The sequence below is a fragment of the Wyeomyia smithii genome, chromosome 2 (genome assembly GCF_029784165.1).
Source record: "Wyeomyia smithii strain HCP4-BCI-WySm-NY-G18 chromosome 2, ASM2978416v1, whole genome shotgun sequence".
Classification (NCBI taxonomy): Eukaryota; Metazoa; Arthropoda; class Insecta; order Diptera; family Culicidae; genus Wyeomyia; species Wyeomyia smithii.
In genome coordinates, this window is record NC_073695.1 from 59,909,599 (window position 1) to 59,935,355 (window position 25,757).

General features: G+C 40.6%; 3 protein-coding genes across 3 annotated transcripts; all 3 read left to right on the forward strand.

Annotated features, from left to right (window-relative positions):
• Positions 1–18,531: 18,531 nt before the first annotated feature.
• Positions 18,532–20,712, forward strand: LOC129719640 (uncharacterized). The gene has a single exon (XM_055671032.1). The coding sequence runs from the start codon at positions 18,532–18,534 to the stop codon at positions 20,710–20,712; it is 2,181 nt and encodes a 726-aa protein (XP_055527007.1).
• Positions 20,713–20,867: 155 nt separating this feature from the next.
• LOC129719641 (uncharacterized) lies at positions 20,868–22,379 on the forward strand. The gene has a single exon (XM_055671034.1). The coding sequence runs from the start codon at positions 20,868–20,870 to the stop codon at positions 22,377–22,379; it is 1,512 nt and encodes a 503-aa protein (XP_055527009.1).
• Positions 22,380–22,681: 302 nt separating this feature from the next.
• LOC129719642 (uncharacterized) lies at positions 22,682–23,944 on the forward strand. The gene has a single exon (XM_055671035.1). The coding sequence runs from the start codon at positions 22,682–22,684 to the stop codon at positions 23,942–23,944; it is 1,263 nt and encodes a 420-aa protein (XP_055527010.1).
• The last annotated feature ends 1,813 nt before the right edge of the window (positions 23,945–25,757 follow it).

The window sequence follows — 25,757 nt, forward strand, 5'->3', positions numbered from 1 at the left end:
TCGAGGGAGACATCGATGAGTACTCTTTGGAACACAGCCCGAAGAATGCGGAATCGCGTAACGGTCAACGAAAGCGAGGAGTCTTCAAGTCGGTGGATATTTGATTTTGCCAGGAAAGTATGTCCGAACTCTGTTCCTGCGCAAAACTTTGTTCGCGATACGTCTCCGGGTCACGACGCGATAGAATCACCTTTTACGATGGCAGAATTTTCAATTGCCCTCCTGTCCTGTAACAATAACGCGCCTGGGTTAGATAGAATCAAATTCAACTTGTTGAAGAATCTACCCGGCAATGCCAAGAGGCGCTTGTTGAACTTGTTCAATAAGTTCCTGGAGCAAAACATTGTACCGCAGGATTGGAGGCAAGTGAAGGTGATCGCCATCCAAAAACCAGGGAAACCAGCTTCTGATCACAACTCTTATAGGCCGATTGCAATGCTATCCTGTATCCGGAAATTGATGGAAAAAATGATACTCCGTCGTTTAGACCATTGGGTCGAATCAAATGGCCTACTATCGGATACTCAATTTGGCTTCCGCCGTGCCAAAGGGACGAATGATTGTCTTGCGCTGCTTTCAACAGATATTCAGCTGGCGTATGCTCGCAAAGAACAAATGGTGTCTGCGTTCTTGGACATTAAGGGAGCTTTTGATTCTGTTTCTATTGACATTCTTTCGGGCAAACTTCACCGACAAGGATTTTCTCCAATTTTAAACATTTTTTTGCACAATTTGTTGTCCGAAAAGCACATGCATTTTACGCACGGCGATTTGGCAACTTTTCGCATTAGCTACATGGGTCTTCCCCAGGGCTCATGTTTAAGCCCCCTTCTTTACAACTTTTATGTAAATGACATCGACGAATGTCTGGCAAATTCATGCACGATAAGACAACTTGCAGACGACAGTGTAATCTCTGTTACAGGAGCCAAGGCTGCCGATTTGCAAGGACCATTGCAAGATACCTTGGACAATTTGTCTGCTTGGGCTTTACAGCTAGGTATCGAATTCTCTCCGGAGAAGACTGAGATAGTAGTTTTTTCTAGGAAGCATGAACCTGCTCAGCTTCAAACACAATTAATGGGTAAAACGATTTCTCAGGTTTTATACACAAATATCTTGGTGTCTGGTTCGACTCTAAAGGCACCTGGGGTTGTCACGTGAGGTATCTGATGAAAAAATGTCAACAAAGAGTGAATTTTCTTCGTACAATAACCGGACAATGGTGGGGAGCCCATCCAGGAGACCTTATAAGGCTTTACCAAACAACGATACTGTCTGTTATTGAGTACGGGTGTTTCTGCTTTCGCTCCGCAGCAGACACACATCTGATCAAACTGAAGCGAATACAATATCGTTGTTTGCGTTTCGCCTTGGGTTGCATGCAATCGACCCATACGATGAGTTTGGAGGTCTTAGCTGGAGTACTAGCATTGAAAAACCGCTTCTGGAGCCTGTCTTCTCGTATTCTAATCAAATGTGAGGTCTTGAACCGTCCCGTGATTGAAAATTTTGAAAGGTTAATCGAACTTAATTCTCAAACCCGTTTTATGACATTGTATTTCAATCACATGTCCCAAAATATTAACCCTTCTTCGAATATTCCAAATCGTGTCGACTTATCAAATACTTCTGATTCTACTGTGTTTTTCGATACATCCATGATAGAAGAAACTCGTGGAATCCCGGATCATTTACGCGTGCAGCAGATCCCCAAAATTTTTCCAATAAATATCGAAACATCAACTGCGACAATATGTTCTACACTGACGGATCACTTCTTGATGGGTCCACTGGCTTCGGTATTTTCAATAACAATTTAACCGTCTCCCATAAGCTCGATAATCCTGCTTCTGTTTACGTCGCAGAATTAGCTGCAATTCAGTACACCCTAGGGATTATCGGAAAAATGCCCACGGACCATTATTTCATCTTTACGGACAGTCTCAGTTCCATTGAGGCTCTCCGATCGATGAAAGATGTTAAGCACTCTTCGTATTTCCTGGGGAAAATACGGGAACATCTGAGTGCTTTATCCGAAAAATCGTATCAGATTACCTTAGCGTGGGTCCCTTCTCACTGCTCGATACCGGGTAATGAGAAAGCGGACTCTTTGGCTAAGGTGGGCGCAACAAACGGTGATATTTATGAAAGGCCAATTGCCTTTAATGAATTTTTCGCATTTGTACGTCAGAATACGATCATCAGTTGGCAAAATTCTTGGACCAAGGGGGAACTGGGAAGGTGGTTACATTCCATAATCCCCAAGGTATCGACGAACCCGTGGTTCAAGGGGTTGGATGTAGGTCGGGATTTCATTTGCGTGATGTCCCGGCTTATGTCCAATCACTATAGATTTGACGCGCATCTCCGTCGTGTTGGGCTCGGGGAAAGTGGTATCTGTGCCTGTGGTGAAGGTTATCACGACATAGAGCACGTTGTTTGGTCATGCCCTGTACACCGTGACGCCAGGTCTAGATTAATAGTTTCCCTTCAGGTCGAGGGTAGACAGCCGGCTGTTCCTGTTCGTGATGTCTTGGCGAGCCGTGACCTATCCTACATGTCCCTTATATACGTTTTCCTGAAATCCATCCACGCCCCAGCTTAGTCCTATCCCCTTCCGCCTACATCCAACCAAACGACAAGAACACGTTAAGACCCCGGATCCGAAAACAGCAATCAGACCCGCACGATACTCTCAAGGCCCGAGGGAGACAACCCAATATGCCAGTCCGTAATATCTTGGCCCAGCAGCGGAACATATTCAATATGCTGCTTACCTATAGCTGCTTACCTATAGCAATGGACCATCAAACAACAAACCAGTGCTTTAATGCAAAACATTCTAGCTTTAAGTTAGATTTAGTTTCAGCTCGTAGTCGGCAGCGAGGATAAAAAATTTGCTTTTAGTTATTAAGATACTTTAGAAAGTAAGCTACCAGATATAATTGGCGCCGTTAAACATTGAATTGTATTTGTGCCGTGTCAAATAAATTATAGATGAAGAAAAAAAAAAGTCATCCTATTTATCCGGATTTGTCAAAAGAGCGACAGTTAAGGCTTGGCTTGCTTATTTAGTAAACACACCGTTGTACCGCCGATATGGCATTGCCATGGATGAGCGACAGCTCGAAGAATTGGTTAACGAATCGGAAAATAGGATGGAGTTGGAAACAATTGACATGGAAAACGAAACAGAATTAATCCTTGGGCAGCAAGAAACCCTGCTATGGAACGAAGATCAATGTCTCGAAATAGCTCCTGCGCAAAATAAAATGCCGATGCCTGTAATCTTTGATGAGCACGGAGAAGAGCTGGCCTATCCTGGTATTCATTTTGGACACCCACGCAAATTTAAGCCAGGCGTTCGTATAACGTACTTCATGATAGCTTCGAGTGAAACTCGACGCCGCGATAGACGAGGAGCCAAACCGCAACATTTTCTTTATATGGCAATGAAAATTCTTCGTCTGCGAGTTTCAGAAGGATTGCAGTGTACTTTCAAATGTACGGGCACCGCAAATATTACCCGTGCTGATCTGCAGAACAGAGATTTCATGGAACAATGCATCGAAAGAAATTTATCGTTTCTAAAATCTATACCCAACTCAGTTCAGTACTGGCAACAAAGAAAGAAGGATGTGTTTGCTATGATGCGTCAACTAGGAAAGCCAACAATGTTTCTTAAGCTCAGTGCAAACGAAACAAAATGGCCACACCTTCTTAAGATACTTAATAAACTTTCAGAAGGATACAACGGTAACGAGTTAACAGATCCGATGCAACAACTGACAGCACTACAAAGAGCAATGCTAGTCAACAACGATCCTGTTACATGTTGCATATACTTCAACAAATTCGTAGATACAATCATGTTTCTGCTATCGTCGCAAAAATTCAGCGTTTTCGGGAAATATCACGTTGTCGATTTTTTTAAGCGAATCGAATTCCAACATCGTGGAAGCCCACATGCGCATATTTTACTGTGGTTGAATAACGACCCTCGAGAAGCGGTTGGTGAAGTTATGCCTAACACCGTGCAACTCATTGATCATCTTTGCTCCGTCAGGAAGAAAGATTTACCGGAATCCTATGGTTTACAAGTAAAATGACAGTCTATGTGTTGTATTCCATACGTTTACTCGATGATTATATTTTAGGTTCACAAACATACCTTTACATGTTACAAACGAAATGAAAATCATTGTAGATTTAACATTCCTCACTGGCCTATGGACATAACCCGGATCCTTCTTCCCATTGCTCCCGACGATAGCCGTCGTAGTCAGCTGATTCGAGAAGCGAAGAAAATGCACGAGGTACTAGATACGAAGGAATTCGAAACGCTGGATGCATTCCTTGTCGAGTGTCGCTGCAATATAGACAGGTACCTCGATGCCATCCGAGCAACTATCCGCCGACCTACCGTTATGCTCAAACGATCCATGACCGAACTATGGACTAATCCGTTTAACCCATGGATAGCTCGTAATCTCTTATCCAATATGGATTTGCAGTTTATATTGGATGAATTTTCATGCGCTGCTTACGTTTTGGAGTACGTTAATTAAACTAATCGTGGTATGAGTTGCCTTCAACGTGATCTGATCACACTGCAAGAACAACTTCCCGATCAAGATTATACTGCGCTCCAGAAAAAATTGAGCATTAAGATGCTAAACTCGGTGGAGATGTTGGCTCAAGAAGCTGCTTGGTACTTGTTGCGGCAACCGATGTCAGAATCAAGCAGAGCAACACAATTCATTCCGACGATGTGGCCTCATGAGCGTACGAAATCACGAAAGCGGAATGCTGTTATGGCTGAAGAAGGAATCGACGATAATTCTACTGATATCTGGACGATGAATATTATTCAAAAGTTTGAGGCACGCTCCGGTTTAGATAATTTATTTCTCGCCGATTTTGCTGCATACTATACTAAAGAACGCAGCGGTAACACCTACAAGGTTCGTCGTATTTCTCGGGTACTGCAATGGTGCAATTATAAAATGGAGAAGCTGTCTGAATACAAGAGAGAGATGGTACTGCTTTTTGTGCCATTTCGGGACGAAATGTGTGATATTCTTGATGGAAATAAATTTTTGCAACTCTATGACCTACACGAAGCAGAAATTCTAGCGAAGCGCAAGGATTATGACTGTGATCTCAATATTGAACATACTGTTGATGAGTATCTGCGTTTGTGTGATGAGGATGATTCAGGCGCACAAGAAACCGCTGTGAATGTCAAGTTTGACGAATGTACGAGAAGCATCGCAATGCAGCCAAACGATGACGATATCAGCCTGCTACCTACTAATGTTTTATCGGCGGTTATCAAGCAACGTACGACAGTTATGAGTAAACAGGACTACTGCAGTTTAATGCGTAAAACTAATGCGGAGCAGCGTGCTTTAGTTCTTCACGTGATCGACAGTCTGCACCGCTTCAATGAGAACAGGAAATCACTACAATTGTTCTTCACTGGCCCCGCGGGTTGTGGCAAAACATTTACGCTGCGAATCGTTATGGAGACCTACAACCGTTTCAGCCAAGCTCATAACTCTCTGAACAATGCGTATGTTGCTTGTGCATCTACCGGAAAGGCTGCGGTGGCGATCGGTGGCACAACTGTACATTCCGCTTTCCATATAACTATGGATAAAAGGCACCATGGGAAACTTGGATTTGAAATTCTTCAGCTATATCGAAATTCGTTTGCCAACATTAAACTAGTCATAATTGACGAAGTCAGTATGATCGGCGCAAATATTTTGAATACCGTTCACACACGCTTGCAGAGCATCACTGGTAATTACGACGATGGCTTTGGCGGGAAAGACATTTTATTGTGTGGTGATTTCCGTCAGCTACCACCAGTGAACGCCAGAGCCCCGTTCAAACCTGTAAATAACTCTATAGGTGGTGCGTTCCTGTGGCAATCGCTGGAATACTATCCCTTGCGACAAGTCATGAGGCAGAGTGATAGTGCATTCTCCTCCATACTTACGAAAATTGGAAACGGTGAGCAACTATCGGAGGATCAGACCAAAATGGTTGAAGGAAGATTTCGGACAATTGAGTGGTGTCAAAACAATGTGCCGAACGCAATACGACTGTACCATCGAAAAATCGATGTTGAAAAATTCAACCTTAAAACATTGAGCCTTCGGGAAGGACTAGATCACACAGCGGAGGATGTCATAACTGGCCATACAAATGCTGCCCAGCTTGCTAGTGCTCGCACTAAACTGTACCGGATGAGTGTTGCTGAAACTGCTTGTCTTCCGTATGTGTTACGGTTGGTTATAGGAATGTCCTATATGATAACAACGAATATAGAAGTAGGGGACGGCATTGTGAACGGTGCGATTGGTAAGCTGATGTTTATTGAACGATCAGAAGATGAAGAACAAGTTTGTCGATTGTGGTTTAAGTTCGAGAAAGATATGATTGGTGCTTAACTTCGAATTAAGTCGAGACCTATAGTATTTTCAAAGCCTGGTGTACTTCGACAGGATTGGACTCCTATCACAAAGCGGTCTGCAAATATCAAACTAAGTAACGCGATCAAGTGTAAACGAGTACAATTTCCCGTTGTAAGTGCTTGCGCACTCACGATTCACAAGTCTCAAGGCGGGACATTCACCGAAATCGTTTTTAATTACGACAAATGTCAAGAACAGCAGCTAGTATATGCTGCGATGTCGAGAGTGAGTTCATTGCAAGGTCTTTATTTAACAAATGCCACGAATTCGTTCAGGTTTCACCATGCAAAAGGAAGCAATACCCCAAAAATGAAGGAGCTGCGTACAGAAATGAAACGACTTGAAAATCATAAACTGGTAACCCTAGGAGATGAGCTCATTGAATTTATCAGCAGCTCTGTTTGCTCTTTAGTTTTGGTTAGTCTGAATATCCAAAGTCTAAACGCCCATTCAGACGATGTGTTTACTGATCCAATACTTAAACTGGCAGACATTTTAGCGCTAAGCGAAACGTGGGTGAGCAACAACGGTGTATTTGAGATTGAAGGTTTGTTGTTTTGTTTCTAACTCTTTCCAAAATTGTTGTTATGTTTTATTTCTAGGTTATAAGTGCATTTCTCATCAAAAACGAGAAAACACACGTGCTGGTGGAGTAGCTATTTTTATAAAAAACGATTCTGTGATATCTTCACTCCACAAAATCCAAAAACTCAATGAAAATCGTGATCCCATGCTTTTGGAATCGGAAGGATATGGTGATATGTGCGCTGCCGAAATAATTATTGATGGTATCAAAACAATCGTATTTTGCGTGTACATTTCACCAAAGACGTCGCTAAAACTAGTGAAAATGTTTCTAACGCGAAATCTGATTTATTACTCAAGAGACGATGCCCAGGTAATAGTGACAGGCGATTTCAATATAGATATTTCAAAAGAGGAGAATATGGAGGTGGTGAATTTTATGAAGCATTGGATGAAATTTGATCTTGTCACAGATCCCAAGCAGCCAACTACGCTCGGAGGTTCCTGTATTGATATTATATTTGCAAGAAACATATCAAAATTGTCAACTAAAAGATACATTACATATTTTTCATATCATCGTCCATTGTTCACGTTACTGTCAAGTCAGTGCGAGCATACAGAGGATGAAAGCTAAACCATTGCATCTCAGAAAATTTCCATTTTTTACCTTAAACTCAAACCGGTATCGATCACAGTCTAACGATACGTAAGAACCATCAGAGTTTTCCAAGCAAGGATAATCAATATACCTGTTTTACAGCGTTCGAGCACCAATAACTTATCAAGCAGTGTTTGGCCATTCTTGCGTACACATTAGATCCAGTTAAAAGCTATTGAGAATCACTTTTTTTTTTTAAGGGGGGATTTGTTAGTAGCTTAAGTATTTATGATAAATATTAGTAAATAATGAGTATGTGTGTCCAATCACAAATGGTGACTTCTCAACACTGTTAGAAATTTGTAATTTTAATTGTTAGGATTTGTTTGCTTTCGCAATTAGGACTTATCATTCGTAGGGATTTAAACCTACTTGTCAGAAAAGGGGAAGTAAACTTACAACTAACTTAATTGCTAACTTATTGGCTATAAAGAGAGCTTATCGTAGCAATTGAGGATTGCAACGATTTTTGTCGAAAATTGTTAATAATTTTATTTGACATAGCTTCTAATGGTTCAACATCAGTAAGTCTATGTAATTCGGGTGTACCAAACCAAGGAGGACGCTTCAAAATCATTTTCAGAATTTTATTCTGAAACCTTTGGAGCGTTTTCTTCCTTGTTGAACAGCAACTTGACCAGATCGGTACAGCATAAAGCATTGCTGGTCTAAAAATTTGTTTGTAAATCAAAAGTTTGTTCTTTAAACAAAGTTTAGAATTCCTGTTAATGAGAGGATATAAACATCTCGTATATTTGATGCACTTGGCTTGTATACTCTCAATGTGCTCTTTGAAAATAAGTTTTTTATCGTAAATTAGTCCCAAGTACTTAACCTTGTCGGACCAACTTAAAATAACCCCATTCACCTTGACAACGTGATTATTGTTTGGCTTGAGGAAAGAAGCCCTAGGCTTATGCGGAAAAATTATCATTTGAGTTTTAGAAGCATTGGGAGAGATTTTCCACTTTTGCAAGTAGGAAGAAAAAATATCTAAACTTTTCTGCAATCGACTGCATATGACACGAAGACTTTTTCCTTTTACGGAAATGCTTGTGTCATCGCAGAACAATGACATTGTGCATCCTGGAGGCAAATCAGGAAGATCTGAAGTGAATATGTTGTACAGGACTGGACCCAAGACTGAACCTTGAGGTACACCTGCTCTGACAGGAAATCTATCAGATTTTGAATTCTGATAGACAACCTGCAGAGTTCGATCAGTAAGATAATTTTTTAAAATTTTGATTAGGAAAATTGGAAAATTAAAAGTTTGCAATTTCGCAATCAAACCTTTATGCCAAACACTGTCGAATGCTTTTTCTATGTCTAAAAGAGCAGCTCCAGTGGAATAACCTTCAGATTTGTTAGCTCGTATCATATTAGTAACTCTGAGCAATTGATGAGTTGTGGAATGCCCATGGCGAAATCCAAACTGTTCCTTTGCAAAAATTGAATTCTCGTTGATGTGTGACATCATTCTGTTAAGAATAATTCTCTCAAACAGTTTACTCTTTGAAGAAAGCAAACTGATTGGTCGATAACTTGAAACTTCAGCTGGGTTCTTATCCGGTTTTAAAATGGGAGTAATTTTTGCATTTTTCCATAATTTGGGAAAATATGCAATTTTGAAGCAGCAATTGAAAATTTTCACTAAAAATTCCATTGTGCTCTCAGGGAGATGTTTGATTAGTATATTAAAGATTCCATCGTCACCAGGTGCTTTCATATTTTTGAAATTTTTAATAATTGATTTAATCTCATTCAAGTTAGTTTCAATTATTTCTGCAGGTAAAAAATTCTGGGAAGAAATTAAATCAAATTGACGTGTAACTTCATTTTCAATTGGACTCACAAAATTCAAATTTGAGTTATGAACACTCTCAAACTGCTGAGCAAGTCTTTGAGCCTTTTGTTCATTGGATACAAGAAAACGTTCACCATCTTTTAAAACTGGAATAGGCTTTGAAGGTTTCTTAAGAATCTTCGACAGCTTCCAAAATGGTTTTGAATATGGTTTCAATTTTTCAACTTTAGTCTCAAAATTTTGATTTCTCAGAAGAGTAAATCTATGCTTAATCTCTTTCTGTAAATCTTTATAAATAGTTTTAAAAACAGGGTCACGAGAACGTTGATATTGACGTCTGCGGACATTTTTCAAACGAATTAGAAGTTGAAGATTTTCGTCAATTATTGATGAATCAAATTTCACTTGAGCCTTTGCAACAGAAAAATTCCTGGCATCAACAATTGCACATTTTAATGCTTCCAAAGCGGAATCAATATTCACTTCGTTTTGCAAATCAAGCTCATTATTGAAATTTCTCTCAATATGAGTTTTGTATCTTTCCCAATTAGCCTTGTTATAATTAAAAACAGAGCTCATAGGGTTTAAAACTGTTTCATGGGATAAAGAAAAAGTTATTGGAAGATGGTCAGAATCAAAGTCAGCATGTGTGATCAAATCACTACATACATGACTTTGATCTGTTAGCACCAAATCAATTGTTGAAGGGTTTCTTTCAGAAGAAAAGCATGTAGGACTATTCGGAGACAAAATAGAATAGTATCCTGAAGAACAATCATTGAATAAAATTTTGCCATTGGAATTACTTTGAGAATTATTCCATGAACGATGTTTAGCGTTAAAATCGCCGATTATGAAAAATTTCGAACGATTTCTGGTGAGTTTTTGTAAATCACCTTTAAAATAATTTTTGAGCTCGCGTGTGCATTGAAATGGTAAATATGCTGCGGCAATAAATAAAATCCCAAGTTCAGTTTGAACTTCAATTCCCAAAGTTTCAATAACTTTCGTCTCAAGATGGGGAAGAGCACGATGTTTGATTCGGCGATGAATAACAATTGCAACTCCACCGCCGGAACCCTGAATCCTATCATATCTATGAGCCACGTAATTGGGATCATATTTTAATTTTATGTTAGGTTTCAAAAATGTTTCAGTAATAATTGCAATATGCACATTATTTACTGTTAAAAAATTAAAAAGCTCATTCTCATTGGCCTTCAATGAGCGAGCATTCCAATTTAATATTTTAATTGTTTTATTCAAAATCATTGCTAAATTTCAAATCAGAAACAACTTTAATAGTAAAATTTGTGCCTATTTGAATGGCTTCAAACATTGATTTTGCCTGCAACATGGCGTTCATAAGATCGAACATTGCCTGTTGCAAAAAAGAAAGTTTACCTGCCGTAATAGGCCCCAGGCAGTTGACATTAGAAAAAATATTTTCGGCAGCAATATTAGCTGGAGTAACAGGTGTACAATTATTTTCTAGCGTGTTTTGCTTACCCATATCAACGGTCATTTTCGAACTACCAACACTAGGCGGTATAATGTTCGAACTACCTGTAACCTGTGCATAAGTTAAACGGGTATGCAAAGGAGTAGGTAAACTATGCGTCACTGGTACGCTTGGAGAATTTTGTTTTGAAGTTGGTTTTAATTGAGAAATTGAATTTTGTTTACCTTGCCTTGCCTTAACAATTGCTAAACGGACTGGGCATTGATAAAAATTTGACATATGGTTGCCGTTACAATTCGCACAGCGAAAATTTTTACTCTCTTTCACAGGACATGTGTCCTTTTTGTGAGAAGAGTCTCCACAATTAAGACATTTTTGGTCCATGTTACAGAATTTGGAACCATGGCCATAACGTTGGCAAGTACGGCATTGGGTGATATGCTTTTCACCTCCGCCATACTTCCTATAAATTTCCCACTTTACACGCACATTATACAAAGCATGTGCTTTTTCAAAAAATTTCAAGTTTTTAACCTCATTGCGGTTAAAATGAATTAAATAATTAACAAGGGAAATTCCAGTTCTCTGACTGTTTTCGCCTCGTGATTTTTGTTTCATTAGAATTACTTGGGTAGGGGCTATGCCAAGTAATTCTGTTAAAGTAAGTTTGATCTCATCAACGGTTTGATCATTGGTGAGACCTTTCAAGACAACCTTGAACGGCTTAGCGTTCTTGAATTGAGAATCACTTATTTCTAAGTAGACGTGATGACTACATACAAAAAACTGTGCCTCTTGTAAGTTTCTAATATTATATTTATATAGAAAATTTACATCTGTCAATTACAGTCGTTATATAATATCATCTGTTCTAACAAGACATTAATACAACATACATTGCATCTGTGTAGCAAGAATTTTCAAGAATTATTTATCAGTAGGTACTTCCCGTTTTCATATTGATGTATCGTTGAACCAAATTCCTCAATCACTTCAACTTTACCGTTCAAATCAGTAAATAAATAAATCCCCAGTAACTTGGAATTGAAAGTATGTTTTTTACATCACAAACTCATTTTTTTTTCCAGGACTATCAAAAATTGAAACCTGTCCTTTTCAGGACTACCAACAAGCAAAACCGGTCCTTTTCAGGACCCCAAAATCGCCAATAGAAGAGTTGGTTTTGAATTTCTCTCTTACCACATATATATATTTGGTCCTACGTCACCATTTCATACTTTCAAAACACTTTCAAAAATTTTCAAACCCGAACCCGACCCGAACCCGTCGGGTACGGGTCGGGCTCGGGTTTCAGGTTTCAACACCCGAAACCCGACCATCTCTAGCGGATATGTGATTACGGATGCAGATGTTGATGCGGATGTCAATTTTTATGCGCTGCAAATCGCTCTAACTGTCTCCCTATTGCTCAGATCTTCATGAAAATTTGTGAAAATGTTCTCAAGATGTTGTATTTGAAGATAATGCAATAAAAAAAATTTCGGTTTTTTGAAAACTAAAAAGGTATATAACCCCTTAATGACAAAAACAAATTATATTCAGTTTCTTTTAAATGAAATAGAACTAGTAAAGCTCATTACACTGAACCGACTGATGCATGAGACCTGTCGAATCCGTAAACTACGCTTTAATGACTTATGGGACTTCGCTGTTTTTTTTTTGAATGGATCACACTTCGAACGAGATAATCTACAGACTTCGCTTATGAAAACCCGATCTTCTCTCTCTACTTCTCGTTGTGTATAACGATTTTAAGAAGTTAGCAAACAAAGTTTATAACATAATACATCACGTTGAGATCGATGGTCTTCCATTTTTTATTGTTTCCCGCGCTGCGCCTCGCACAATACTCCTACCTTCCATCAGCCTTGTGGTGGCACAACACCTTTCGACTCACTGTCGATTGTCGCTGGACGACGTCACCAGGGAAGGACAATTAATAGGGCACCACACGGAACACAATGCGCCCTTTTGGCTAACCATACCAGCCAGGGACAGCAGCAGCAACAGCGGTGGCAGCGACGTTCACCGGGCACAAAGTGATTTGTGGTGGTGTGTACGGATTCACTATTTACAAACAAGTCAAAGAACCGAGCAAATCCCTCCATGCATTCCTTTTCTTTCGAACCCTGCACGGAGCATAAAGAAACAAATCCCAGGAGTGATTTATTTTCTGTTCTGTTTGACCTCCGTGTGTGTGTTTCTGAATAAATGAAAGCCAGTTCGAACTTGGCCGGCGTTCTTCATTTTCCAATTTCCTTGAGTTTCACACATGACTTAACTTTCTCAGAACGAACGATCTGCGCGCTGCACCTTTCTGGTGCTTTGACGTCTGGTGACAAAAGGACAGTTGCAATGCAACACACAGAGAATAAGCTTCCCGGTGATGCGATGTGGCTGCCTGATCAGTTGGAAGCATTCAAAAGGGACTTTAGTCTGAATGGGTTTAAGGCTCTATTGATTTGCGAAGGGGATGAACGGATACCAATAATGAATACAATTACATGATGTTTCACTTAAGACGCACGAAATCGATCCACCCGATAAGCAGAGGACATACGTGCTTATTGTGCAGCTCGGGTCCTTCACAATTCCAAACGTGTGGTTGAAGCGGGCAAAGATCTTAGTTTAAAAAATTTTCTTTGGTTTGCATGCACATAAATATTATCACCTTGCACGCAAAATTAAAAACAAGTTTCCTTTGTGCTGGCAATGAGCCCTGGACTACAATTCAAGCAGTTACATCACAATTATCGCCCAACGGAACGGTATTCCGTGCAAGACCAGTCAATTTACCGACAGAAATTGCGTTTATCGTTTTCACACCTCGTGGTGACAGTCGAAAAGCATGTCCGGAGGACAAATTACACCTCAAAACGGGTGGTTAAATACCGCTAACTTGATTACAACCAACCGACTGTCGATAATTTATCGGGTGGAAAATGTCTCCTGATAAGCATCCATTTCCTGCCACCAAGGCCCCGATAAATATACGGTTTCGATTAACATTGGAAATTCGTACTGGCTGCAGCTCCTCTGGTGTATATCACGTGCGCCGGCGGCTCAGTCTCCGAGGTTCACCGCGTAATTAGTGTATAAAATTTAAATAATCAATACCAATGGATGCGGCGGTCGCCAGACACAATGTTTACCGATCCGCGTCGATGACAGAAGTTCACCTTTTGTCACTTACTAATGTGACAACTGTTAACGAAGAGATTTCGAAAAAGATCGCAACCGCATATGGCCTGGAGCAAAGAAAGCCGGTTCGTGAGGTGAGATCCTGCATGCCGCATGGATGCATGTATAATGATATTTTCTTCAATTCAAATGTTGCCCGATCCGGGGCCGCTTGCTCTCGCATGGCCCGTCTGGTTGGTTTGGAACACGTGTTGGTGTGAATACGCTATATGTATTATTTTTCCATGGTTTCATTCAATTTCTGAGAGCGGATAATTGACCGATTAAGCTATAGATGTATGTTAATTATTTTACCAGAACTACTAGATTATAAAATTTAGTTTTATAACAAAATCCCATCCGGGATACAATAATGCTTTTGTTCATGTGGCAGCTTAAGAATTATTTGATTTTGATTGATTTTAATTCGACAATGATTGTTCTGTCATATTCGAATCCCTAATTTTGAACCGGATTTAATATTTTGCTGAACGTAATGTAGTGAGGGTGTGTAACGGTTTCTGTGAATGTTGTCGTTCCCAGTTCCTCGTTAAAGATATTTTGCCAATTTTCCTTCACGTTGTCTTGCAGGTAATCAAAATCAAGTCAAGTTTAAATTCTTTTAAACAAATATAAGTTATAAACATTAATTATTCAGTGAAATTGTATGTTTTGTAAACAACATTGTAGTACATTGAAAAATTATAGAAAACAAATATTAAAACAGTTATATTTATTTAAAGGGATAGTCTATAGAGAAGTCAATTTAAATGAGCAGATAGTAGTACAGTGTCTCCGGCAAAGTTTTTCTAATGAAACTTGTCACAACTCTGCAGAACAAAGCGGATTTTTTATGTAAAAATGAGAAAAGTAGAACTCGTTTCTCACTTTTAAGTATACAGAATAATTATTGAAACAACTTTGCTGAAGACACTATAATTCTATAATAATTTTTTTTAGATCAAAATAATTTTAATCACGTTTTTGTAACTCTGAAACTAGTCTGCGACAACTAAATCAAGGCACTGAGTAAAAAATGGAATATCTGAAAAGTTAAATGAATGCTTTGTGGATAGTGTACAAGAAATTCACGAAAGTATTGAAAACCTTCAGGATGACTTGGTGCAGGAAAACTTTCATGAAAGTTGAAATATTTTTGAGCCAGTTACCATGGAAAGTCTCAAGAAGATTGTAAATCAGCTGAAGAGTTCTTCATAATAAAATAGCGTAAACGGTCAAGTGTTGAAATTTTCTTGGGATGTAGTGGTTGAGTAGGTACCTACTGCAAGTTGTAATGAGTCTCTTCAGACTGGAGAGTTTTTCTGATCTTGGAGGCAATCTATTGTTATCCTGATAAGAAAATTTCTGATACATTTGAGACTGAGGTGTTCGGACTAGTAAATATTCTAAAAATCTGATCACTTCGCAGTCAGGTTTTTTACGCGTTGCTTTTTGCAATAACTTAAAAACGGTACAATATATCGACATCATTCCAATCACGTTTCCCGTTTTAGGACACAAGTAATCATATATAGATATAAAAAAAAATCACAATTTTTGGTGTGAATACAAAAAATTTATGATTTTGAAATTTGACCTTGCGGCTGGCCACTATCATGTTGAGTCAAAGTTCAAACGTTTTGGGACGATTTTCTACGTTATTTTTTCACCTCAATGTAGTCTTTTTCGCGGTTCCATTAAAATTTGGAACTCATCCCCCGCGTAAAAAAACATGACTTGATATGTTAGAGGCTGAACAAAATGGAAATAAATGAAATTGTTTGTTAGAGATGAAAAAAAAAAACCGTCGTCGTTGAATATTCCACTTGGTGTACCGCAAGGAAGCGTGCTCGGGTCACTGTTTTTCGTTCAAACGATGTGAAATCAGCGATGGGATCTTGTTAACTGAATCTCTTCGCGGATAATATGGTAACATTTTTTGGGTCAAAGTATCCAAAAGAAGCATTACAAAAAATAAAAGACGGAAATAACTAATTGGTTAGAGATCAACAAGGTAATGGAATGTTTCAAAAACGAAACGGACAGTTGATAAAAAAATTACAGAATATTTAGGAGTCCAATGAACATATTGATTATATGATAAGAAAAATAGTAAAAAAATGGCATTTTGTCAAGATTGAAAGGGAAACTTCCGTTTGGAGCAGATCAATGACTTGAGAGTTGTTCCATTTTTAATAAAAAAACAGTACAGAAATTAATATATGTATTATGATGGAATCAAATTTAATAACAACCTTGAAAAAAAAAAAATAAAGTTGTCTAAAATAGTACCAGAAAATTACAAAAAATGTAAGAAAACATAAGTGCTTGAACAGTTTTTTTTGTTTATTCATTACTGTAGGTTGTTTTATTGCATGTGAAAAGTGAGGTTGAAATACTACGAATTGAAATGTTTGAGTTTGAAATATTTATGAAACATTTATGAGTTTGAAATATTTATGAAACATTATATATAAATAAATGACTCATTATCCTTATTACATCCGAACTCAATTAATCGGTAGGGTGAGTTTGAAATATTTATGAAACATTATATATAAATAAATGACTCATTATCCTTATTACATCCGAACTCAATTAATCGGTAGGGTTGTTTGGGGTAATTTGGACCCCTGGGGTGAAATGGACAGGTGCTTTATCTTGGAAAATAATACTTTTTTTGGGTTCCATGTAGGTACTACTTCATCCTTTCCTTGAACTTCGAAACCTTACCTAACATAAAAACTCCATGGTTTGCTGTGATAGATGCACCGCAGTGTCAATGTAAACAAAGGAAACATCGAAAGTTGATGTTGCTATAAGTTTTACGCTCGTGTATTTAAGATTTTTTAAGAACTTCATCAATGTTTTTAGTCTTGTCAGTTTTTCCAGCCGTGTTTGTCTAGTAAACGGCTACATTTTGATAAAAGATAACGATAACATAGTGGAAGAAATAGTGGAAAAAGTTTCGTTTTTTGAAAGGGGGTAAAATGGACAGTGTTTTTTGGGGTGATATGGTCAGGTGAGTTTGCAGTAAATTCTTTTGTTGGACTGATGCCGCGGGCATACAAAAAAACGGACGAACAGACGGTGGTGTACAAAGGGTGAACTGTAAAAAGTATTGCAGGCAATCCGGCATAAATTATTTGTACATGTTTAAGATTCGATAAGTAAGATTTACTGGCAACTCAAACGTGATCCACAATATTTCTCTCTCGCTATAATTTACTCTTATCGTGCTATCGCGCTTATCAGATTAGGTCAAATAAGGATAGCAATCAACATTCGATCGTGCGAGATCGGGTGCTGAATTCACCACTAGTGGCATATATTGTCGTTCCCCACTTGTACCAGTTCAGTTATAGTTGGAGCGTTGATCTATCGCGCTGAAGAGTCGAGAATAAATTGGAAGTATATAATTAATAAAGAGAAGTTCTTAAGTTACAAATAAAGTGATTTTCTGCGCCGAATTGTGATATACATCTTACTACGGATGTGTCCGAAGACCGCGTTGCGAGTTTAGTGCTCTGTAGGTAATCTGAAGACTTGGGCTAGTGGCCTCCAGTGAGACTATCGAAGTGTCAAGGTACGCCCAATCAGGAAAATTTGGTCCTTCGAACCGGATTCGTTCCGGATTGCCTGGTTGGACGGACACCTAAGAATTAAGTGAACGAAAGACTCTTCTGAAAGTGATAAAAGTGTGAGCGGCACGTGGCCGGTAACAACCCATTGTGCTCGAGCAACAAAAGCTATTGTGTGCTGGACATCATTGCATGTGGCTACTAATCGCCATCGCTGTTTGCTGCCCGCGTGGGAAACACGTTTAGATGAAATCGACTGCTGGTGGAGTTGCCGCGTTGTAAGGAGTTGCGACTACTGCTCGTTCGTCAATCTGCTGGGAAGTATTCTGCATGTTATACGGCTATCCATTGCATGAGTTGCCATTAAATGTTGGTTTGGGTTGAGTGGATACTGTGCGAAATAAAAATTGATATTTTCAAACGCATGAGCGTCTTTCTTTCATTGGGATTTTGATGGTTGGTTTGAGTGTGAGTCCCTTGTTTGGCGGATTGTCTGGCTTTGTCGGTTATTTCGAAATTTGTGGGTCCACTGCTGCTGTCAATCCCCCTATTGGTTTCTTGTCAAACGCGAGCGTGAATACCCGGTTATTCGAGTCGGTCGAGTCAACCAGCAAATATAAGCTGAAAAGTGTGACCTATTATAAATTATAAGAGTTTGCAGTTCTGCTTTTATACTTAATCGTTCAAACAGCAGCAAGTGAAAGTGAACTCTAATAAACTAAACACAGTTTCATTTCTAACATTCTTTTTCTGTGACATTGATCAGCATTACTGCAAACTGGTGATCTAGTGAAGTGAAGTGTAAAATGGATGATGTGAAGGAGCTGAAGAAGCAGGAGCGGCAGCTGCGGTCATCCATCAAGGCGATAGCAAAGTTTGCCCAAGCGTTCCGTAAGGAATTGTATGAAAAGCAAATTGAGGTTCGATTGGAGACCCTAGAAAATGCAATGCGGAAATTCTATGCTGTTCGTCGCAAGATCGAATTGAGTATCGACGAGGAAGATGCAAAGATAGACACAAAGGAACCTGCTGATCAACGGAATGAGCGCTTGCAAGCGTTGGCAATTCAGCGTGAGGAGGAGTATGAGAAAGCGATTCGACTTGTTGAAGAAGAATACTTCGAAGTCAAGGCCACGCTTATTGCTCTGCGACCCAAGACGGAGGTTCCGCTCAGACGTTCTGTTCCCGAAGCTGAACCTGCTGCAGTTCAACCAGCCATGTCGAAGGTTAAGCTGCCTGATATCAAGCTCCCATCATTTACTGGCAAGACAAAGGATTGGGTTACATTTCGAGACACGTTCCGGAGTTTAATACACAACAATCATCAGCTTGACGATGTCGACAAATTCACTTATTCGCGGTCCTCAGTTGCTAATGACGCGTTTCGAGAAATCAGTTCCATTGAGCTTACCGCTGACAACTACGAAGTGGCTTGGCGACAGTTGGAGAAAAGGTTTGAAAATAAAAAGCTTATTGTAAAAGCGCACTTGGATGCCATTTTCGCCAATGAACCAATGCGGAAGGAAAATTTGGATGCCCTTAATCACTTGATCAACGAATTTGATAGGAATTTGCAGATGCTAACCAAAATTGGAGAAAATCCTGCTGATTGGTCAACAATTCTTGCTCATATGGTTTGTTCGCGTCTAGATATGGTAACGCTGCGTCAATGGGAAACCCACCACAACTCGAAAGAGGTACCGAAGTATAAAGTCCTTATAGAGTTCCTCCGTGACCAATGTGCAGTTTTGCAATCGATTGTGCCAGTTAATCCAAACATAGACGACTCACGACGGCCACGCCTGTCTGCTACGCATGCAGCTGTAGAGATGGCCAAAAGGTGCGTGTTTTGTGGAGACTCCTACCACCTAGTGTTCCAATGTGATAAATTTAGAGCCATGTCAGTGTCGCAAAGAGTGAAAGATGTCAACGAAAAACGGCTTTGCCGAAATTGTTTAAACCCAGGTCATTTCGCTGAAGGGTGTTCCAGAGGCTCCTGCAATCGGTGCGGCAGACGGCACCATACTCTTCTGCATTACGAAGGCAGGATAAACCTTCTGAAACCGGCTAACAATTCCGCTTCGCAAACGCAAGGTAGACAACAGACCATAGGGCCTCAACCAGTACGAACACAGCAGAAACCACAAGGTCAGACACAAAACACAACACCTCAAACAATTTCCCAACAAAAACCTTCAACCTCATATCCCGTAACACGCACAGATTATCAAACCACGCACGCGAAACCCATTACAGACCAACATACGACAGCTACTCTCAAAACCGTCATTCAATCAGCTCCACGACAAGTACTCATGTCCACAGCGATTGTTCGTGTCGCTGATCAGTATGGAAATTTTTCGTTTGCTAGAACATTGTTAGATTCCTGTTCAGAACTTTGCTATATGACTAACAATTTCGCGAAAAGGTTGAAATTTCGAGAGTCACCTACCTTTCTGAAGGTACAAGGTATTGGTAACGGCAGCTTTACGTCAAACAAGTACGTTAATGCCAACATTCAACCGCGCCTACCGTCGATATCGTCATTTTCTGAGAATATACAGTTCTACGTGCTACCACGGATTACAAGAACGATGCCGTTTAATCCAGTCGAGATCAATTTAAGCCATCTGTCTAGCGACCTTGTGCTAGCTGATCCATCGTATGGTAAACCGGGACCGATTGATATGATAATTGGTGCTGAAGTATATTATGACTTACTCGAAGCAGGCAAAAAAAGGTTAAGCGAAAGTGGCCCAACATTGCAAGAAACTGTTTTTGGGTGGGTGATCTCCGGACGAGTATCTGATCAAGCTCCTAGTCCATTAACGGCTACCTACGTTAGTTCCACTGTGGATCTCCAAGAGTTAATCGCTAAGTTTTGGGAGCCTGCAAGGTCAGCAGCACTCATTCACTTGAAGAGACTGCATGCGAAGAACTGTTCGAGCGCACAACCACACGCGATGCTGAAGGGAAATTTACAGTAACACTGCCAAAACGGGAGTTAGAGATTGTGAAGCTAGGAGAATCGAAAGGCATTGCACAAAAGCGGTTTGCTAGTTTGGAGAGAAAACTCGACGCTAATCCAAAATTGAAGGCGATGTTTGTTGAATTCATCCATGAATACCTGCTATTGGGACATATGAAAGAAGTGGACGATGAACTATGCCAGGGGCCTGTATACTATTTGCCTCACCATGCAGTAATAAAGCCGGAGAGTACAACGACGAAGCTCCGTGTAGTTTTTGACGGTTCATGTCACACGTCAACCGGTGTCTCTTTGAGCGATGCGCTGATGGTAGGGCCAGTCGTTCAGGACGACTTGTTCTCGATTATTTCCCGTATCCGCTTCCATCGCTTTGATCTCGTTGCCGATGTGGCCAAAATGTACCGAATGGTACGAGTTCAACCGCCAGATCAACATCTACAAAGGATTTTATGGAGAGATTCTGCAGATCAACCCTTAAAATCATATCAACTCACCACTGTCACATACGGAACTGCTAGTGCGCCTACAAAATGTCTTACGAAGCTGGGAGAACATTGCCAATCGTCACATCCACTCGCTTCCCGAGTAATTCGAAAGGACTTTTATGTCGATGACATGCTATCGGGAGCTGACAGTATCAAGGAAGCAAATCAGCTGATTTCAGAGGTGACGGAAGTAACAAATTCTGCTGGATTCACTCTCACGAAGTGGAACTCAAATGCTACTAGATTACTGGCGAATCTTCCGAAGCACCTACGTGATGATCGATCCGCTCTGGAATTCAACTCCTCTGATTCCACGGTTAAGACGTTGGGGCTTCGATGGGACACGTGTGCGGATAGTTTTTGTTTCACTTTTCCGCAGTGGAGGTCCACCGCATCAGCTATCACCAAGCGAAGTGTTCATTCCGATGCTGCATGCCTTTTTGATCCATTAGGACTGGTAGGACCAGTAGTAGTGCAGGCGAAGATATTTATTCAGCAATTGTGGCGATTGAAGTGCGATTGGGATGATCCATTGGATGAGCAGCTTCAGGCAATATGGCGCGAATACAAACAAAATTTGTTGGCGTTAGAATCTTTATCCGTACCGCGTTGGATCGGTTGCAGCCGTGATTGGGCTCAAATCCAGTTGCATGGTTTCTGCGATGCTTCCGAAGTGGCATACGGAGCATGTTTGTATATACGGTGCATATCATCAGATGGAACCGTCTCGGTTTGCCTCATTTCGTCAAAGTCCAGAGTTGCACCACTGGAAAACCTCAAAGCAAAGAAAGAGAAAATAAGCATCCCGCGTTTAGAATTATCTTCCGCCCTCCTGCTCAGCCACCTGTACGAGAAGTTTTTACGAATTGCACCAGTTAAAACCTCGTTCTTTTGGACAGACTCCATGATTGTCAAACACTGGCTGGCATCACAGCCCTCCAGATGGCAAATTTTAATTGCGAATCGCGTATCCGAGATTCAACATCTCACTAAAGATGGCGCTTGGTATCATGTACCAGGTATCGAGAAGCCAGCAGACTTAATCTCGCGGGGAATGTCACCTGTCCAGTTGCAGTACCAACGGCTTTGGTTTGAGGGCCCGCGTTGGTTGTATCAAGCTTCAAATTGTTGGCCTCAAGACGTGGAGGGCCCCCTGCAGAGATCGAGCCTGAGCTTCTAGAAGAACGAGCTACGTCCGCATTCCCAACTCAAGTATTTCCACCGAGTGAAATTTTCAGCCTCAGATCGTCGTACACAGAGCTCGTCCGATTGGTAGCGTGGCTATTGCGCTTCAGGCATTATTCTCAAGTCTGTCACCGACAACAGAGAAGGTTGGGAAATCTTACGTACGGAGGGATAGAGCAAGCCACACTTGCACTAGTGCGCTTGTCCCAGCAGGAATGTTATTCAGCTGAGCTACGATGCTTGGAAAAGCATGGCCATGTTCAAGAAGGTTCTTCACTTCGAAGCCTGCATCCGCAAATGTCAAATAACAATGTGATGTGTGTCGGCGGGCGACTATCCCACGCGTCCGTTCCAGAGTCTAGAAAGCATCCATTCATCTTACACCACCATCATCCATCAGCTACGTTAGTCATGCGGCACTACCGTTTACGTTTGTTTCACGCCGGACAACAATTGTTAGTTGCATCTGTCCGAGAAAGATTTTGGCCAACTGCTATTCACAGCTTAGCCAGGAGAATCATCCATGAGTATGTCGACTGCTTCAAGAACAAACCAAGGATCTTAGAACAGCTTATGGCTGATCTCCCACCAGAACGAGTAACACCGTCATCGCCATTCTTAAAAGTTGGAGTAGACTACTGTGGCCCATTCATGATCAGCTATCCTAACCGTCGTGCCAGGCCAGTGAAATGCTATGTGGCAATATTTGTCTGTCTAACTGTGAAGGCAGTCCATTTAGAACTCGTAACTGACCTGACTACTGAGGCGTTTCTTGCAGCGCTGAAACGGTTTGTCGCTCGGCGCGGAAAACCTCAACTTATAATGTGCGACAACGCTACTACATTTGTTGGTGCCAAGAGAGAGTTGGCCGAGCTTTACCATTTGTTTCGTAGCCAGCAATTTCAAGATTCAATCACAAAGCAAGCAGTAAAGGACGATATCGATTTTCGGTTCATTCCTCCTCGCTCACCAAACTTTGGTGGACTTTGGGAGGCGCAAGTGAAGTCATTTAAAAATCACTTCAGAAAAACCATCGGACTGAGAACTCTTAACATCGATGAGATGCAAACAGCACTTGCACAGATCGAGGCAGTGTTAAACTCGCGTCCATTGACACCGGTTAGCAGCGATCCTAATGACTTCGAGGCACTTACGCCTGGGCACTTCTTAGTGCATCGTCCACTCACCGCAATTCCAGAGCCTGATCTACAAGACATCCCTATTAACCGACTGTCAATGTGGCAACGAGCCCAGAGTGTAACACAGCAACTGTGGAAAAAATGGAGCACACAGTATTTATCTGATCTTCACAATCGCACCAAGTGGACTAAAAAACGCGACAATGTAGCAGTAGGAACGATGGTCCTGCTCAAGGATGATAATGCACCACCACTCAAATGGAAGTTAGCACGTGTAACCAAGATCTTCGCCGGTACAGATGGCAACATCAGGGTGGTCACTGTACGTACCAAGGACGGTTGTTTCGACAGGGGAATATCGAAAATTTGCGTCCTTCCAATCCGAGACAACATCCAGCAATCAACAGCAGACGGCCACTAAACCCGCTGCTGCAACGGTGCGGAGGCCTCATCAATGAGCGCCTCCGCAGTCCAGTTAAGTTTTTGTTTTATTTTATACTCCAAAAAGCTCAAAGAATGTTTATACCCCATAGGCCATTCTGCCCGGCATTCCGGGTCAGAATTCATCGTTAGAGTCAACTTCACTCCGCCACCCATGATTCCACCGTCGTTCAAGATACACGTACTCGTCTCGTGTCTGCATGATGCATGTCAGTTATAGTAGAAGTCTACTGGAAGGGTCCGGTGTGTTATGGTTTGGTAGCAAGCATGGATTTCGGCGCGAAGGGCGTCTGCATTGACCACAAGGGTCACCGCTTTGTTTAAAAAAGTCAACTAATCACATCGTATTAGTTTAGAGTTACGCATCACGTTTTTTCTCCTGGAGGGCACCCATGGCATCATCTCCAGCAGGCCTCGATCAGTTCATTGACGTTGGGTCTGATCAACCTGTCACGTCGATTGGCATCATCGAGACCACAGGCAAAGTTCAATAACCACCGCATTGAAGGCACTCTCCTACACATCACACAGGCATCATCATCGCAAATATACAGGCGCCGTTAAAGCCCTGTGTGGTAAGTTGTTCCGGTTTTACAAAAAATCTCGTCTGTATACTACATCCGTTTTATTTCGAGGAAGCAAACAACCAATACACACACCTGACTATCATGCACAACGAGCTACACGACGAAATGAAGGAAGTCATTCCGAGTTCATCAATTGAAGTCCAGCATAGAAGTACACAACACCACACCAACCACGAAGAGGTTTCATCTAGATTCATCGCAAGCATCATTATCCGAAATCGTTCCCGCTAGAAGGCAACAAATTTCATACCACCCAAAGGAAAAGCTGAAGGCGCATCGAGCGGGCTCGGTGCCGACTCCATTGCTTGAGTAACAGAAAACAACAAAGTAAAAATTCCAATCAAACGCAAATTGTTAAAGTATTATTCGAATCTAAGTAGAAGTCAGAAAACTAATTGTCATTTAAAGTAAAAGAGCAAACGTAATTGAAACCCAACTGGTTTCAAGGCGGCCGGCATGTTTAAGATTCGATAAGTAAGATTTACTGGCAACTCAAACGTGATCCACAATATAACTCGCTATAATTTACTCTTATCGTGCTATCGCGCTTATCAGATTAGGTCAAATAAGGATAGCAATCAACATTCGATCGTGCGAGATCGGGTGCTGAATTCACTACTAGTGGCCGATTTTGGGGTGCTGAACCCATTTCTGATGTCAGAAAATGTTATTCACCTAAAATGCCGTTAAACCTTTCTTATTATTAGATATATTTTTTGTTCAGATCATGCTCAACATTGGAATATTTGTTTTTTATTGAAAAATTTTATACCCGTACTTTTTTGTTTGGTTCTTTTTGAATTTGGGTTGCCAAAAATCGACAATCATTTTTCAAAAATTTGTACTTTTTGAGCCGTTTGAGCGATTAAAAGATTTAATGGAAAATTGAAGGCCTTTCAAGGAAAAATAAGAAATCGTTCGTCGAAATACATTCGTTATACATTTTCTCGTTTCACGAATTTGGGATTAACGAATTTGGAGCGACGATATGCAAACCGGGACCCAAAAATTCGAAAAGTACGGTAAATTTCCCTTACGCTGTTGATTGTCCGATCTTTCCGAACTGTTTCAGAAGACTGTACGGTACACATGGGTTCTTAGGTTCATGAGTTTTGGCCTTCCGGCAAAATGTTTTGAACTTGATTTCAAAACTGCTTGTATTTTTGGTAACCGTTGGAAAATAAAAAAAATACACAAGTGTCCTTT

Bases quoted from the DNA above. Each gene is read 5' to 3' on its own strand.
- LOC129719642 (XM_055671035.1), top strand. From the start codon at position 22,682: ATGTCAAATAACAATGTGATGTGTGTCGGCGGGCGACTATCCCACGCG.
- LOC129719640 (XM_055671032.1), top strand. From the start codon at position 18,532: ATGGATGATGTGAAGGAGCTGAAGAAGCAGGAGCGGCAGCTGCGGTCA.
- LOC129719641 (XM_055671034.1), top strand. From the start codon at position 20,868: ATGAAAGAAGTGGACGATGAACTATGCCAGGGGCCTGTATACTATTTG.